Source organism: Athene noctua, chromosome 1 (genome assembly GCF_965140245.1).
Source record: "Athene noctua chromosome 1, bAthNoc1.hap1.1, whole genome shotgun sequence".
In the NCBI taxonomy this organism is placed as follows: Eukaryota; Metazoa; Chordata; class Aves; order Strigiformes; family Strigidae; genus Athene; species Athene noctua.
Genome location: NC_134037.1, coordinates 78158399 through 78176097, shown reverse-complemented (window position 1 = coordinate 78176097; position 17699 = coordinate 78158399). Strand labels below are relative to the sequence as shown.

Genomic DNA, 17699 nt, shown 5'->3' with positions numbered 1-17699 from the left:
TTGTTTTTAGTGTAGAAGCTAAGCAACAAAAAAACCAAGCAGGGAATACTGCATAATATCATACAGTGTATGAATAATATATGATAATTTCTGTATGATATAGTAAGAAGACTTACTTCTACACTTTTGAAGGTCAAAAATTAAATTTCCTTTTCTGTGAGCAAAAGAGACCAAAGAACATGGCTTTATGAAGGCAATGCAGAAAAAATTAGTGTCTAAATAGAACAGGAAAAAAAGATCTAGCAAGTTTCTCTCAACTATCAGCACCTTTTGAAAATCAGAGTCAAAAGAAATATGATTCCAGACTCTCTGAATTAGTATTTAAGTTCACTCTTATTTATCATGTATATCAATAAACCTTGTCTTTCTGTCTAAAAAAGTCCTGTCCTAAATACAGGTGTTTAATGCATCCACCTTCGGGAACAACGATGTACTGCTTTCATAAGAACATGAGATAATGGTAGTGACAGCACCCTAAATCTTGCTTTGTAGAAGTGCATCAGTCCTCTATTAAACTAAGGCAGAAAAAAAAAAATCTTTCTTTTAATTTACTAATTTGAATTAATCAGACTTTTAAGTATTGACTCATTTTCAGGCTGTTAAAACATGGTTCTAATACCAAGATTTAGAATGACAGATCTTTTTTCTCAGAGGCAAAGAATTAAAGTGTATCTATTTTATTGTGATTATTTTGCAATCGCTAATAAACTTACAAAAATATTCTCTAAGGAAACCCAAAATCCTTGCAAAAACCAAAATCACATGAGAGATGATGGGATATATGTGATATGCTGGATATATTTCAGAGCAGCTCTGTTCTAGTCAAACATTATTTATAAAATAAATAAAAATAATTTTAAAATACTTATAAAATAAGATGCAATAATATGAAGTATTGATAGGGTTTTATGTCTGTATTGCAATATAGATTTACCAGATCTCGGTTCATACAGTAACAGATTTGCTGTGGTACACAGCATTGGTAAACCAGTGTTTAGTTTGGGGTATTTCTATCCTGCTAGCTTTGCATGTCAGCACACACTAACATGGACTTTTATATATATTACATTACATAGCCATCATGATATCGGCAATGTAGATGTTCATATTTTTAGTTCTCCTTGATCTTGCTAGTGTTAAAAGTGTCACTTGAAAATATTCCTAAAGAGACATACCATTTAAAAGTGTTTAATAAATTACTGTTTGTTCACTTAACTCATGTTTGGTATTTGTGCAATATGTGAAATGCTTATGTAAATTGATAGATCTAAAATATATATTTAGTAATGAAAAAATAAGAAAAAAATAGTAATAATATTTGAGACAAGATACAAGAACAGATACAGCTATAATGGATAAAAGCAAACAAGAAATAAACTTAAATGACAAATAATTGAAACTAATATGGTAAGTGACCACTTACACCAATTTGGTAACTGATTAAGCAGTATATATTCAGGCCTAAGAAATAAAAATCCACAGAAGTTAGAACTTGGTTGGTTCACTTCCAATTGAAAACTCTAGTGAGTTCATGTATTGTGGGTTAGGAAGTAAAAAACCAAACTTAATGTGTAAATCATCATGATTTTTGTTGAATAAAACCTGAGCAAGAGAACTGTATTACATTTCATCATATGACATATTAAAAAGGTAATTTTACACCCATGTATCATATATTACTCCTCAGAGTTAATTTTATCAAAACAGATTTGAGCACATATTGTATAGCAATTGGGACTGTATTTCTACTTTATTTCTTTTGATAGCTTTGTGAATTATAGTTCAGAAAAGTCTTTGTTCCCTCTAAGAATTAATACAAAGAATGAGTTAGAGACAGACCATAGCTGACAAATATGGTGTTTAACTTGAAAGGAACATGACTCCGAATAATGGAAAAATTCTCATTGGATTCAGTGATGTCAACTTTTTATCTTGAGAGTTTGACACTCAGGCAGTTTCAGAGTCCTCAATCCTGAGTAAGGTCGCCAGAGTTTAGTATTTGCATAATGACTGCAGACTGAAGCCTTTAGTCAATATTATTCATATGCAATATATGATCCAGAGATGTCCCAAAGATCCGGGACATGGCTGGAATTACATATCTGAGCCCCCAAAAAGAGGTCAGTAAATTCTGAAACTATTAGGTTGCAACAGAGGAAAAAATATTAAACAAATAGCAACCCGTATTTTGTATCTGTCTTGCAATTAAGAATATTGTAATGTAAATGTAAAGATTTTTTTCAATTTATTATTTTCCAAATAGAAAAGCCTTTGAAAAAAAGAAAAAGGCCTGGAATACTCTTCTTGCATGAACACACATTCTACCATGAGACATATTTAAATCTGTAAAATGCCTATATTATAAATCCTGTTCAAGTTATGTAACATTTTGAAATATAGTTGTCAAGGGTTTGGTTTTTTTCTAAGTTACACATCAAATTCTTATTTTCCAGTTGGCCTCCACAAACAAATCTCCGCTTTTATCTTGAGTTTCATGGGTTTCTTTGGGATTCCTTACAAGAAATACTGACTCTTCATTGCCTACTAGTTTCAGCCAGAGTAGCAAGAATACTTTAAGTTTAATAAGCATATGTAGAAGAATAGGTACTCTGCAAAAGAGGGCCTTAAAGGTTTAAATTTATTCTCTGCTACTTCTTTTTACCCCTACCTAAATTCAGTTGTATCTGACCTATTCTCCAGACTTCATAAAAAAGTCTATATATCAAAAACTAGTTTTCAAGAAGACAGGAAATAATTTTTGCATCTCCTCAGCAGAACATTGAATTGCTAAACCCCAAAGAATAATGTGATAGACCTTCACTATAGATCTGCCTTCGTTAAAAAAAAATGCTCCCCCATTCTCTGGTTCTTGTTCTACATGTGCAATATTCCAGATGGTAGGTTCTCAGTTTCTCTGTTCACTGTGTCTTTTTGAGTTAGAAGTTATGAAGTAGTTTGTAGATAGAGTCAAAGCCTGTTTTGCCTGATATTAAAACAATGTTATCCTACAATGTTAGGTTGTGGCAGCTGCTGAACAATATAAGCTTTCTTATCTAATTTCTGCCTTCAGTATTCTTCTACTTTCTCTTCTCTGATCCCTAGAACAATTTCATGCCTGATAAATAAGCCTAGACATCTTTTCAACAAGCTTCATTTTAAAGCCAGTCTGGTTTCCTATAGGCTTGAAGAAACCTTTCATATCATATTAAGTTTTACCAAAATTTTTTTTTTTTTTTTCAGGTATAAAGATGAAGTATGAGATATAGCATCTACTGGAGTTTGTGAGAACTACCGTAGCTGAATTTTTTTTTTCCCTTGGCAAGTGCCCATTTATGAGAACTACTGTAACTGAATTTTTTTTCCCTTGGCAAGTGCCCTGGTAAATATTACAGGTATTTTCAAGTTCAATTCTATGTAAAAATAAAATATCACAAAAAGTCTGACACAGTGCATGAGAAGAAATTAAATAAATGATCTTTTGTGATTAAGGATGCTCATAATTTTTCAGATTTAGTACTTGCCAAGCTGCCCTCAAGGTCATTTGGGATAAACAGTTTTAGTGTAATAGAGTAAATGATAAGGCAATGGCAAAAAGAATTTCTGTCTATTTCAGGATAAAATAGCAACCATTTAATGGTTTAGCACCTGATGGCATTCTTTCTGTTCTGTGGTAGAAACTGTGTACAGAGATTTTATTGTTTGTAAGAACATTCGGTCAATCACCATTCAAACTGGTTGCAGTATGTAATATAAGGGGAAAAAAGACACATAACACAACCATAAAGTTAACAATATAAAAATCACCCTAATCCTTAAAACAGACTTGATAAATTCTCCATGAACTTCTATGTTAAAAAAAAAAATAAATGTTAATAGCTTCAAAGATATAACAGAAACAAATACTCCAGAAACAAGATTTTCATCATTGCTCACTTAGCCCAGGATCTTTGATCATTTGTTAAAGTAACAATCTGGATAATCCACTTAGAATCATGAAAATTAAAAATAATAAGAATAAGGAATTTCCTCTGTTACTATCATTTCTTCTTTCTTATAACAAACCCTAACACTACAGTCATGTGGCACAGAAATTTCAAAATAGATCTAGGTGATAAGGGCCAGAAAAAATTGTCCCGTGATGTGAGGACCACTGATCTTCTATAATTACCTTTTTAACAACTGTGACATATAAATACATAAATAAACAGCTAAAATGCACAGTTTTTATGAATGCAACCAAGCAGACATACAAACTAGGGGAAAATGGAAGTACTACATGAGTTTTCAAATGCCAGCATAAATGTAGCTGATGGAAAATTACTGAGACAAATACATATAAGGTGTCAAATTCTTCAAAAAGTTAAATGATTCTGAGATTTCTTACAAATAAGATCTCTTTCCAGACCTTCAAAAGACAGAAACATCAATCCAGTAAGAAATCCTCATGTGTTAGTTGTAATGAAAACCAGTACTTTTAAATAGAATTACTTGAAAAAATTTTCTCTTATGGAGGTTTTGATGCCAAAATTCCATGAAAATTGTCCACAGAAAACATTTATTTTTCAGTGGAAAACACAACAGCAAATATTTTGTTATTTGAAGTTTCACTTGTATAAAAAAAAATGTTTATTTGAAAATCAGTGCAGGTCTGGGATGAGGACTATAAAGGGGAATTTATAATATGGGTGAAAACTCAGGCTACACTGGAGAATAAGAGCATGAGGCATCAAAATTACAGTTGACGAACTGCAGCAGGAACTGCAGATAAATATTTTCTGGTGCCAGGTGATGATTTGTTTTGTTTCATTTTCAGCTCAAGACCAGGAACAGTTTGCAGTGTACTATTTTTAAAATAGAAAATCTACACTTTTTGTACAAAACAGTATAGCAGACACCTTCAAAAGTTTTGGTAAGATTCCGCTTTACCAGACTTCAAATTTGACAGGGAAGGAGACAGATGAGCATTATGCAATTATTAAAGAGACATTAATATCTTTTAAAATAAGGAAAAGTGTTTAATATCATATTGTTCTCACTGTGGTCATTTTTCCCTTGAATGCCCATGTTTCATTTCCCTTGAATGCATACTTCTTTTGTGGAGAGAGTAAATTTTAAACCTATTCCCAATGGCTCCCCAGGTGATCTTTCCCAAATCTGTTCTGATACATACAATTTCATAAGCACTTGGCCAACAAATCGCAGCAAAGGTTCTTAAATAATGAAAAGATACTTAGATATATCCTTCAGAAAGAAAATGAATACAGAAATTGTGTCAGAAAAATGTATAGCATCAGCACAGCAATGAAAAACACAATGCTGTAAAAAGAAATTGGAATATCACACATTCATTCAAGGTTGTGAAAAATTGTACAAAATATTTGTGTTATGTTATAAATAGTAAGTAAACACTTGATTAGAATCTGCATCATAATACATAAAACGAAGTAAGAGAGCAAGAGTGGAACATTAGCTTTGGCATTTCTTACCTCTTTCTGAATTCTTAATTTAGCTTTCAAAGAAAAACAACAGGGAACTTAATGTGGTGTACAAGTGGAAAGTCTTAATATAAATCCAGGTGTTTTACAGTTGGTTGGTTTTTTTTATTTTTCTTCAAAAATATGACTCCTAGCTGAAACAGTTTCTGGATTAGATGCAGGCACTAGTATTCAAATGCTCTGTTCATAAATGTCTAATGTAGTTCATCTAATTCTCAAACAAGAAAAGTCAAAAGGGTACTTCTCATCTAGTACATCCCTGTCAAAGATACTGAGATTTTCATGTGTTAATTGCATCAACGTTGGGAAGGTCAGATGATATTGTAACAAGAATACACATTTTTGTTAGTGTGTATAAAAAAGACGATGATGGATGTGCAATATAGTAAAAAGAATCAATAGTCCAAAGCTATGTGCCTTACAAAATCAACTTTGTTGCCTAGTGTTCTTCAGAAACTATTTGAAGTAATGTCTTGAAATAATATGAAATGATATAACAGAATAATAACTGAAGGACCTGAAGCACTTCAATCACCTGAGTATTTGGTGGATTAATCACAGTGCAATATTTATGCTCCCACTGATATAATTCCATTACATGGGGCTTTAATCTCTTTTCCTTGAGGGCAAGAGAGAGATGCCACAAGGAAAACTGTCATCCAGACAAGGAATTCCCTCTCCCTCTCAAGCTCCTCTCTCCCCATTACCTGTTTGGGTTTTTTTTTTTGTTTGTTTGTTTGTTTTTTTAATTTGATATAAAAACAGAAAGCCAGGTGCAGAGCCAATTTCTGCGATTTTGGCAACTTCACACTGACTTACACAGAAATAATCTTCTCAGAACAGAAATTCTAACTGAGCACATAAATTAAAAATATCTTCAATAAACAAACATAATCCACTTATAATTATTAAATTAACACATATTTCAGATGTATATTTAAAATTAAAAAAAATTCTATCTTAATAAATGTGACAAGTTGAAACCATATGTCCCCTCAAACTTAGGCACATTTGTTTGCAAATATACATAAAAAGAATTTTGCAGAAAACAAATATTTTTCTCAGAGTTATTTAACATGTACTCTGAAAGTAGGTCTAAATGAAGCAGGCAGTGCCAGTACAATTTAAGAAATCAGTTCTCAGTCCCACTATATGCAAATCAACTATGTGAAAAATGTAGACATTAATTAGCAAGAAGAAAGGAAGAACTCCTAACTGGAAGGGTAGCAGTCAAATTTTTAACAATCTAGATTACTTGTAAGGGGCATATCTGAAGAAAGCCTTAACATCTAGAGAGGAAATGTAGGTGCCTCACTTCTTTGCAAATTGAATCAGGAGTCTCAGAAGGGTGACAAATAAGACCATACGGAGCTGCCTACACCAAATCAATTGAAAATGAGAAGTGCAGGTGCACGTCTGAAATTCTACTCCACCAAGGCTTAGGGGACTTTAATCAGAATTGCAGACTGGAAGGTGCAGTTCTGATCTACCTGGGCAGCAGGGAAGCTGTGAACCTATGGAGATGTAGTCACACCAAACTGGGACATGTCCTGAACTAGCTGATTCTGTGGGTAGTACTTTACTAGATAAATCTATGTCAATCTGCACCATCCTTCATGCTGTAGCTTGCTCAGGTTCAGCAAAGAATTCAAAACTCCTCCCCAAAGAAGGAATTATAGATGAAGCAAAAGTCTGTACCTAGCAGTCAAACAGCAGTTGAGAAATGTGGGTTCTAGTTCCAGCTTGCAAAACAGTACATTTTATTTTTTAAGAGAAAAACATAAAATCAAAAAATCATAGAATTGTTTAGGTTAGAAAAGATCTTTAAGATCATCAAGTCCAACTGTTAACCCAACACTGTCAAGTCCACCACCAAACCACGTCCCTAAGCACCACATCTACACGTCTTTTAAACACCTCCAGGGATGATCTACTTCCCTGGGCAGCCTGTTCCAATGTTTGACAACCCTTTCAGTGAAGAAATTCTTTCTAATATCTAGTCTAAACCTCTCCTGGCACAACTTGAGGCCATGTCCTCTTGTCCTATCACTTCTGACTTGGAAGATGAGACCAACACCCACCTTGCTACAACTTCTGGTAGTTGTAAAAAGTGATAAAGTCTTCCCTGAGCCTTCTTTTCACCAGACTAAACAGCCCCAGTTCCCTCAGCCATTCCTCACAAGACTTGTGTTCTCTAGACCCTTCACCAGTTTCATTGCCCTTCTTTGAACATGCTCCAGTATATCAATGTCCTTTTTGTAGTGAGGGACCCAAAACTGAACACAGTATTTGAGGTGCGTCCTCACCAGTGCCGAGTACAGGGGTAAGATCCCTTTCCTAGTCCAGCTGGCCAGGCTATTGCTGACACAAGCCAGGATGCTGTTGAGTTTCTTGGTCAACCCAACATCAAAGAAGCCAGAAATAAAGCTGCAATCCAAATAAATTAAAATGACTATGCTTGCTGTGTTTTAAAGTTAATGTTGCAGCTAGGCATTAGATGTTCTCAAAACATGCCCACCAAATGGGCTTCTCAGGCAACTTAAGCACCTCCTTGTATCACTTGCGTACCAATATTGATAGGTATGCAGAATAGGCAGACTTAGAGATACTATTGTAATTCTGCATAAGTCCAGTCCTGAATGTCAAAATCTCCCTCAAACAGGGGATTTTCAAAGGTAATTATTTACCATAGGAACATAAATCCCACAAAATTATTAAAGCGAAGCATTATATGAACTCTTAACTTTATGAAAATTATGTTTTACTTACATACATACCCACACACCTTGACCTTTGTGAAATTTTTGATTAATTGCCAAACAAAATGTTGATTGAGGTCTACAAGTCCTTTGAGGCTATACCCATTTTATAGATGTTTATGCTGAAGCACATGAAGAATTTGGTGTTACCACTATTTTACTTATCCATGAATTTCCTGTGAATTCAGAAGTCTTAACTCTCACCTCTGTGTGTCATCCAATAGACAACCCTCCTTTCCTTGGGTCAACATACTAAAAAAATTTAAAAATGAAAAAAGAAAATATTGGATGCAATGTACACCCTCTCACATGAGGTTTTCTTTCTTTTTTTTTTTTTATCAAGCATTCAAGATGCTGAATTAATTAGACTATTAACACATTAAAAGTAAGTGCTAAGTGTTAATAACATCAATTTAATCACTGCTGAGTCAGTTTTATTTTACACAGACTGATGTTGTATTTTCAGCTAAGAAATGAGATAGTAATTAGAAATTACCCAGCAATTATGATCTAAATGTGATAATTCTCTAACTGTGTTATAAAGCACCTGACAGGGTTTTGATTATACATTAAAAGTTTACTATATCATCAATTTAAAATCACATGCTTTGTATTAAAGATACTAAAGCAACAAATGCTCTGATACAGGAGGGTTTTGCTAACTTCTAATTTCCATATTTCAGAGTTCCAGTGGTTTTTTTGTAACTCCATATGGAAAAATGGTCATTGAAACAAGGCGGGATTGGCCAGCGGGCAACAAAATATGTGTGAAAACGACTATTAACTGTTGAGGATCAGTTTCCTGCTAGTTCATATTCAACTATTATATGAACATTATTTGGCTTTCAAGATGAGATTTTTGACAAAAAAAAAAAGACATTTTTGAAAAATACCTTTTAACAGACCATCAGTTGATGTCATAGCAGAAAAATGTTTTGATGTTCTTAGAAACATTCAGGTTTACTTGTTAAATAAATATTCTTAGAACTATAATTCATGTTGAAATAATACCATTAGTTATATTTGGGAATGACAAAAATATATTTTGCTTCTCACTAGTATAATAACTTTTTTGAGTGCAATCAGTTTATCCTTATCTGCTTATAAAGGTGATTTACTGGCACAAGAGACTCCATTTGGGGAAAACTACAATATTTTTCATTAAATGTTGATGAATCAGAATATTCTTAATCCTCTTATGCTGAAGGTATATATTAAAAAGAAGAAAATGTATCAAAACTAAATTGTTCACTCAGATCTGTGTTGTCATGGTGGTCTTATTTCATTGAAGTGTGTATCTTTAAAGCCATTTTAGAATCTTTGGTTTTAAATTTCAGAAATCATAACTGATTTCAGAAAATGGAAATCAAAGAAAGCTTGGAAATAATGAAAAAGCTTGCAACAATATGCATAGGAATATGAAGAATGAATGTCATAATGAAGCATAAGAACAATTTGAAAACTGGATTTAGTACACAGTTTATGTTAGAACTCTGCTAGTGCTCTGCTAGTATACTAACATCCCTTATTTTATCAATAACCTCATTGCATTAGGTGGTTTTTATCCAAATATCAACCACAAATCAATTAATTCTGTGCAAATCTCCATTTTCCGTTAAAAAAAAAAAAAAAGAAAAGATAAAGCATCTAATCTCCTTAGTAGAAGGGGATCCCAGAGAAAAGTTGCCTGAGAATAATCTGAAATCTCAGAGTTCATAGGAGAAAGAAAGAGAACCTCAAATACATTACTTTATAAAAGTTGATGTTCAAAACATCAATTTTTTTTTTTAAATCTGAAACATCGTTTCCGAACACAGAGTTGGCAAACTGTAAAGTATTTTAGAACAGGATTGACATTCTTTGTGAAAGCACTTTTGGATTTCCCAGTGGAAGGAGCAAACGGTTGAAATGTTCTGAGCAAGAGATTTTCTTTAGAGCATATTCAATCACATTAAAGGATAATTGCTCCTTCTTACTAATAACTGTGAACCACTCTGAGGAGCATCGCTGCCTCTGGAATACACAAGCAGTTCTGAAAATACTCCCAATGCCAATACAGGGAACACATTTACCTGCAGGCACTGTCTCTTGCTTCTGCAATTAAACACTTAAGTTCTGCGTCTTCCTTTAGAATCTATGTAGTACTATTGTATTTTGTAAAATAGAGTTCTCCAAAGTACGTGAAGTACCTTTCAGACAAGAGAATGTTTTTTCCCAAGTGGAGTTCAGGTGCTGTAAAGCATGCAGTATAATTCTGCCTTGTGGCTTCAGACTTCATTGAATGCTACGATCCAGCTACATCAGGTATTCTCAGTCATATCTCTAAAATTTTATTTTAAAGGATTGACTAGCTAGGTAGAGACTGTCAGAAGTTTGTGTTAGCTTTAAGCTACTGATATTGTCAAAGCATTTTTATTGCAGCCAAAAGAAACTTAGGCTTCAGTCTGCCCTGTTACTATTGTTTGCCCTACAGTGAATTAAACAAGTCACAGATGAAATTACCATGCTGGAGAGGTACCTTCCACAGTGCACTGCCACCACATACTCTGTCTGAGGCATGTAAATACTAATAATATTTTGGTTTAATCTATTCGATATTATTTTACCTGCAAAGCTGCTCTTGATCACTACTGAATAATATAAATTTATGACATGAAAATATTTTTGTGTACATGAATTGATGTAGTATAGCTGTTAAGACTGCTTGGATTTGACAGCATAAAATAGTTGTTAAACTAAATCAATGAAATTTTCATTTACCAGTCAGGTAAATTAAACGAGAGAAATTTGCTGTTCATAACTGTCTAATCTTTTTAATAAACAGGTTCCTGTTTCAGACAGTATTCTGTTGTACATACACCCTAATAGCATATTTCAGGCTTTGAGGACTCCCTTTTTTTTTTTTTTCATTTTATTTTTATCTTCTGTCTGCTTTCATAAAAGAACAAACTTATTCTATTTGTTCTTAAATTGTATTTACTTCAGATAACTCACAGATTTATAACAGACAGCTTAGAAAATAAGACATCCAAAAAGAAAAGGTTTTGTGATGGAAAAAAAGAATATTTCCATTTGAATCTATATATTTTTCTTTCCCTCTTCACAAGATAGAAATGAGTTTCATAAGAGTACACTTAACTTACACATTTAAATGAAAACTACAGTGGCATTACAGGGTTCATAATAGACTTGGTAAGCATTATTGTGACTTTTTTTGTTTCTTAGATGATATAGAAGCACATTTGCATAATAGTCCATATGTTGGGGAGCTTGCTTACAGACTGCTAGTCCCCTCTCAGCCTGCAGAGATTAGATAAACAGCTCCTACATCTCAGGAGCATTCCCCAATCACTGGGATGAATTCATGTTTCCTTCTCTTGCTCTCCTGCCAGCCTTATGACTCTGGCCAACAGTTTCAACAGAAAGCTTCAAACCTTTTCAGAGCACACCACAGCCAGTTGGTGAGGATGCTCTCACTGTCTTCACCAATAAAAAGACACTAGTGGTAACATCACCAGCAACAGAACTTTGTTATTTTATGTCTTAATGCTCTGCAACAGAGCATTCGGGAACCCAAGTGAAAAGAAATGTCTACTGCAAGTCAGGGCCTTAAGCATCAGAGAGGGCACAAATTCAGACACACCAAATATGCTTTGTGCACCAAAAAGGCCCTTGTTCACTACTGAGACTCTTCAGAAGTTCATTGAGCTCTCTTCTCTGGTTTTCAGACAGACTTCTTAGGAAGCTTGGATCTTTCCCCTGGCATTTGCAATTTAGGTTGTATTGATTTATTTTTACCTGTACCTTACAATTTAGATGGGTGATCATGTTTCAGCTCAATAATTAAATACTTTGAATTTATTTTTCATCAATACTCTTTTTTTTTAAATTTACAAAAATTACCAATAGTAAAGTCACCTGTAAATAAAAAATACAAATGGATAGAAAATGGCAGAATTTTCCCATACCCAACCAGTAGACCTTCTTCTCCATTTCTGTAATTCCAGAGATCCAATTACAGAACATTTGCCTGGCAATCACTTACCTGAACTATGCCTATTTTGTGGCCCACAAACTCTAATGATAAAATATATTTGGCATACCTTAATTTGTTGGTTAACAGCAATTCCATTTATACTGTGCGTTCTCACAGACTGCCATAAAATTACAGAAAATTCAGGAGACAAAATCAAAATATTTCTTTGCTATATGAAACTAAATGAAAAATGTACTTTGCTAAAAGACGTTACACAGAAGAACTCGATAGGCTTCAATTTTAAAATTAAATACCTAGATTATATTCTGTTTCAAAAGGACAGTAGTTCTTTATCAGTTCTTTATCATTTTTGCTGGTATTATACAGTTATCAGGATAACATAATCATTATGAAGATGCTCATTTTTAAAGACAAGCCTGTTTGGGAGACATCATAAGATAGGAAAAGACATCACTATCAGAACCTGATAACTTAGAAAAAGGGCTATGTTTATAAAATAATGACAGGGTGATTTGAAGGTAACACATGGAAGTAGAAAAGAGTAGATATGTCAAAGGTATAATGGAAAAGCAAAGGAACATATGAGAAATTGCATTTATGTGAATAATCAATATTCTGTATATAATTAAAAATAATGTATTGACAACTCTGCATAAAGGAACACTTAAGACCGGTTAAGAAGCAGTTTGCCAGCAGACTGAGTAGGAGCAAGGAGATATCTTTAAGCAACAAAGACATCAGATCCCAGAAAAGAGGATTTACATGGTTCAGAGCCTCCCTGGATAATCCAGTAAAAATCTCCAGTGGTTATCACAGTCAGCTGCACTAAATGGCTGCCTACAGGGAAAGTCATCAAGGCTACCTCCTTCTTTATCACAGAATGCCCCTTGAAGGCAATGGCAACTAAACAACACTGTTGCTGACTGTGAAACTGTAGCCTCAGTGCTGGGAAGCAGATGGGAATTTGGAAACAAATGTTTAGACTTAAGTGGGACAGAATGGAGAGCTTCTCAAACTATTGTTATATTCTGAGCTCAGGTAACACTGGGAACTCTGAACAACAATTCACCAGTTTTGTTGTCTGAAGAACAACTCAGAAGATAAGCATGTGACAGCTGAAGCTAAGACTACATTCTATGTTTGTTTTATTAAATACCTGTTTCTAACATCCTAACCTTAAGATCTTACTAACCCAAGTTTTTTACTGTTTTATTTATAAATCTGATGAATATTGTGAGGTGAATCATGATTCAGACAAATCAGAGGTATGTAGTATGAATAAAATTTCTGAGGAACCTATATTCCAGAACATTTTTAAACTCAGTGGGAACTGAACATTTTCTGCAAGTCTGCTAGAGACCAGTGTAGGAAGAATATAAGAATGAATGTTTTAGATATTCACAGATGCTCATCTAGTCCAGAAGTGCGTTTCTCAAAAGAAGAATGACTAGGCAATGTGAAGGTAGGACAAGCATTTATGCTACTTCACCTAATACTTTCTCAGCTTCCACTATGTCATGCTTTAGGAATGTCATGAGTCAGAGGTGACTCACGTGTGTTACTGAACAAGCAATAGATTCTTTTTTATGACATTTTTGAGCCTCCGCTGAACCCATGTAAACTTTTAGTATCCAAAGAATTTGGGGTTAGGAGTTCCAGAGTGTCACATCACACACATTGCATGAAGTTTGATTTGTTCTGAACTGGGCATCAGGTAACTTGACCCTAAAGTAAGTTGACCTTAATATCTTATTAATAGTTCTTTTTTTCAAATGTTCTCTTGACTATAAGCTTGTTTAGTGTGAGTGGTATTCACAATGCTGAATCTGGGAAAGAGTTCCTTCCAGGGGATAGATACTAATCTATTGAGGTGGCAATGGCTAAAACGTGGCTCCTTCCAGCTACCTTACTTCTGGACAAACTTCCACAGAGTCAGACTTAACAGACTGCATTTCACACAATTCATGGAAGATGTACCACAGTTCCTCCTTTCTCAAACTATACATAAAAGAAGGAAAAAGAGTGTACACTCTACTCACCTTATCTTTCACCTATATGAATAAGCAGTGGAGAGAATAGCCTGGATCCGTCTCTACACCTTCCTTATTACTTGGAGCAAAGACCTGCACCTCAGTTGCATATTAAGCATATGGGAAATAGATAGAAAGCGGAAGGAAGGGAGCATACATTTTCTGTCAACATCAGTGAAGAAGAAAAGAAATATAGGCTTTCTGAGGCAGGGGAAGACAGAGGAAGAATCTTTCCCTATCACCCTCATGCAAATACTACATAGGTTGAACAGTTTCATAGGGTAGGCCTTGCAAATAGTATTCATTTCATTGCTGTAATACTGAACTTTCAAAACCTTTATTCCTAAAGAAGTAATGCTTTAATAAAATGTATTAATTTCAAACTATCACTTTAAAATTATTTTTTGTTTTTAGTTCTTAAATGCCAAGCATCAAGATTTAGTATAATTTGATATAGGCACAAATTCACAGATGTCATGCAAATATGCTGAAAATGTTTTATTTTGCTCACAATACAATCAAAACTTAGGATATATTTAGAATTAGTTTAATGCCTTGTTAAGCTATGTACCTGGTTACACATGAGCTTTCCCTATTATTCAGTTGAAATCACTGCAGAAAAGCCTAGTCAAGAGAATTTATGGGCTACTTCAGGCTGAAATTTAGAAAAAAGCATGTATTATATATTCATTAATCAATGAGAGTCCTTTTTAAAGTCTTGTTTTGTGCCAGATACTGAAATTGGATATGTTAGGGGAGAATCTTCTAATTCATAAGGAGCCTTACTGAAATTACTTAAGTTCAGCCTACGGATTTTATTCATAACCTTTCATCCCACAACTTCTAGAAAGCCACATTTGTCATCTGAACCTCATTACATTTCTGGAATTCCATATGTTACTGCAAGTTTCTCACTAAGTAAAACAAAGTCACAGACGTATGTATTTAAAGGGATCAAAACCCTAAATCTTATTTGAGTCTCCAAGTTAGTCTTTGGACGGCATTTTTCACTCTGTAGTAATGCAAACAGAAAGTATAATAGGAAGCAGTCCTGTTGATAACTATTAAAATGCCATGAATTTAATGAAAAACGATTTTTACAAGATTGTGAGGAATTAACTTCTTTTGATCAATATGGCTGCATGTCAGTAACATAAACTTTAAAGTCAGTAACTTGGTAGATAACTGAACAGATAAGTACAGATAGATTTACTAATTAAAAACTAATTTAAAGATTAGTTTGGCAAAAGCAAGAGACATCATGTTGATTTCATCTGGTGACTGTGGTGTAAATTCATTCACAGTATACAGTACTCACAGTACCAGTTAGTAAAGACTGAAACTTGGCAATAGAGGTTTGCACTACAAAGAAAACTGTAGATACAAATTAGTTCTAAATTTTTCTATAATAAAACCTGCTAAGTGAGCAGTAATAAGTTCAAATCTCACTGTTTTGCTAGACATTATGTAACTTGAAATTCTTCTACAACAAGGAGCTCTCTTGACCCTCAAATTAATTAGTTTGATTGCTACTTTTACTTTTATTATTTCCTAAGCCTGCTTGTAGCAGTGAATTGCTTGTGAAGAGCATAGAATGGAATAAAAAGGCTGGACTGAACTAATGTATTGGAGGGTGGAAAAAACCTTTGCAATTTATTAATGTATTCAAAAGACTGTTACAAAACTTTACAATTTAATTATTGGAAGATTATAGAACTGCTTCAGTGCTTCTGTACTGTGTTAAATAAACTGTACGTGCAAGGAGTAATAAATGAAATTGTTAATTTCAGTGCATCCTTAGGGAATAGTAAGGGAGGAGTTTACATTATTTAGAGCTCCAAATGGATTTGAGTTTATATACAGTAATAAATTTTAACTACATTGTTAATTAACCCTGCCTCAAGCCCCTTTTTACCTTAGGAGTTGAAAGACACAGTGTCTGTCAGGATAACTCACCATTCATATTCTTAAAGATGTTTAGGACTGGGAGGATTTGTCGATAATAGGGCACCAAGGCCTCCCCCACCATGTCAGCTGACACCACCAGGTGCTGGAGGACTTTCAGCGTGATGCAGATGACCTGTCGGTTACGAAGGCTCAGTGCATCTGTGATGTAGAAAGAACAACAGGCAGAAAGCAGAATTAATTTCTAAAATGTAGAGGGAGGGGGAGGAGTCCTCTAATGGACAAATTTAATTAAACTGTAGTCTGCTGGGGATTGTAAGTGGGCCTTTATTAGCCCAGCTTTGAAAGATCCCAAAGATGGATTGCAGTCCTGATGTTATAAAACACTGCCTTGTCTGATTGTTATTTGTTCCCACAATTTGTGCTGACTCTTCAGTAACCCAAAGAATGCAGCTCATTATTCCCTCATGCTGCCTGTGTAATACTGGCATGGTCCAAACAAATAAAAAATAAATGTTCAGTAAGTACCATTTGGGGCCAATGGAATTGTACAACTGCAAGACAACCTGCAAAGGTTGACAACAGATACATTCTAGTACAACAATTAGTGTTTGTATGTTTGTACTCATTTATTTAATGATAATTTTATTCATTCAGCTAACAATTCCTTCTATTCTGAGAATCAGTACAATGAAACAAATGTTTATAGAAAAAAAAACCCACAAAAAAACCTTGTAGGCTTTTTTTAAAAGACAAACATTATAGGGGAAAAAAAAAAAAAAAGAAAGATTTTGTCTTTTCTACTTAGATTTTGCTCTTAGCTTTCAGTGTCATGCTTCTAATTTTATGACACCAGGACATTTCATAAATACCTTTTGTTTCTCTTCTGTTTTAATTTTACTAAAAGCAAGTGCTTTGCATTCTCTTTTGTAATTAAAAATGAGTCACGCTTGAAATATATATATTTTTTCTTTCTTGCAAAATTCCTCTAGTTATAAAACCTCCTCTGAAATTATGCAGCTGGAAGCAGTTGTCAAATTTGGTACGCTATTATATATTGGTCTAATTCTCTAGTGTTCTGCCCACTTACATAGACATTTACATCATTGCACTGGGAAAGCAAAAACTGTAAAAGATAAGCTCGTATCCAACGCTATGTGTTTTATAACCACAGAAGTTTATAAATATATGATTCAATATAATGTAAGTATAAGCACTTGGAAAAACTTATAGTAAAGAACACACTGAAATTTGAAGAGGAGTTACTAACAACTTCAAGAACTGCCTCTTCACACTGAAGTAATAGGATTCAGTATTTCTGGCACTAAGTTTTGTCAGTGCACAGGAACGCCGTTTCATAGGGAATGAAGTAGCATTCTCACATAGGAGCAATGTCAGTTTTTCCATCTCTTTAAGCAAATGCACTGTGCCCCACCTGCTTCTGCTTACTGCATGCCTGTCGAGTGTTAAAAATCAGAGCTAGATCTCCAGAGAAAGGCAGATTGGTTGTGTG

General features: G+C 34.1%; 1 protein-coding gene across 2 annotated transcripts in view; it reads right to left on the bottom strand.

Annotated features, from left to right (window-relative positions):
• The window catches only part of PACRG (parkin coregulated), a 251216-nt gene that overhangs the window by 85246 nt on the left and 148271 nt on the right, over positions 1–17699 (bottom strand). For both annotated transcript variants that reach the window (XM_074924862.1, XM_074924853.1), the window contains one exon: positions 16238–16387. In XM_074924862.1, coding sequence (XP_074780963.1) covers positions 16238–16387 — 150 coding nt within the window. The remainder of the gene's footprint in view (positions 1–16237; positions 16388–17699) is intronic.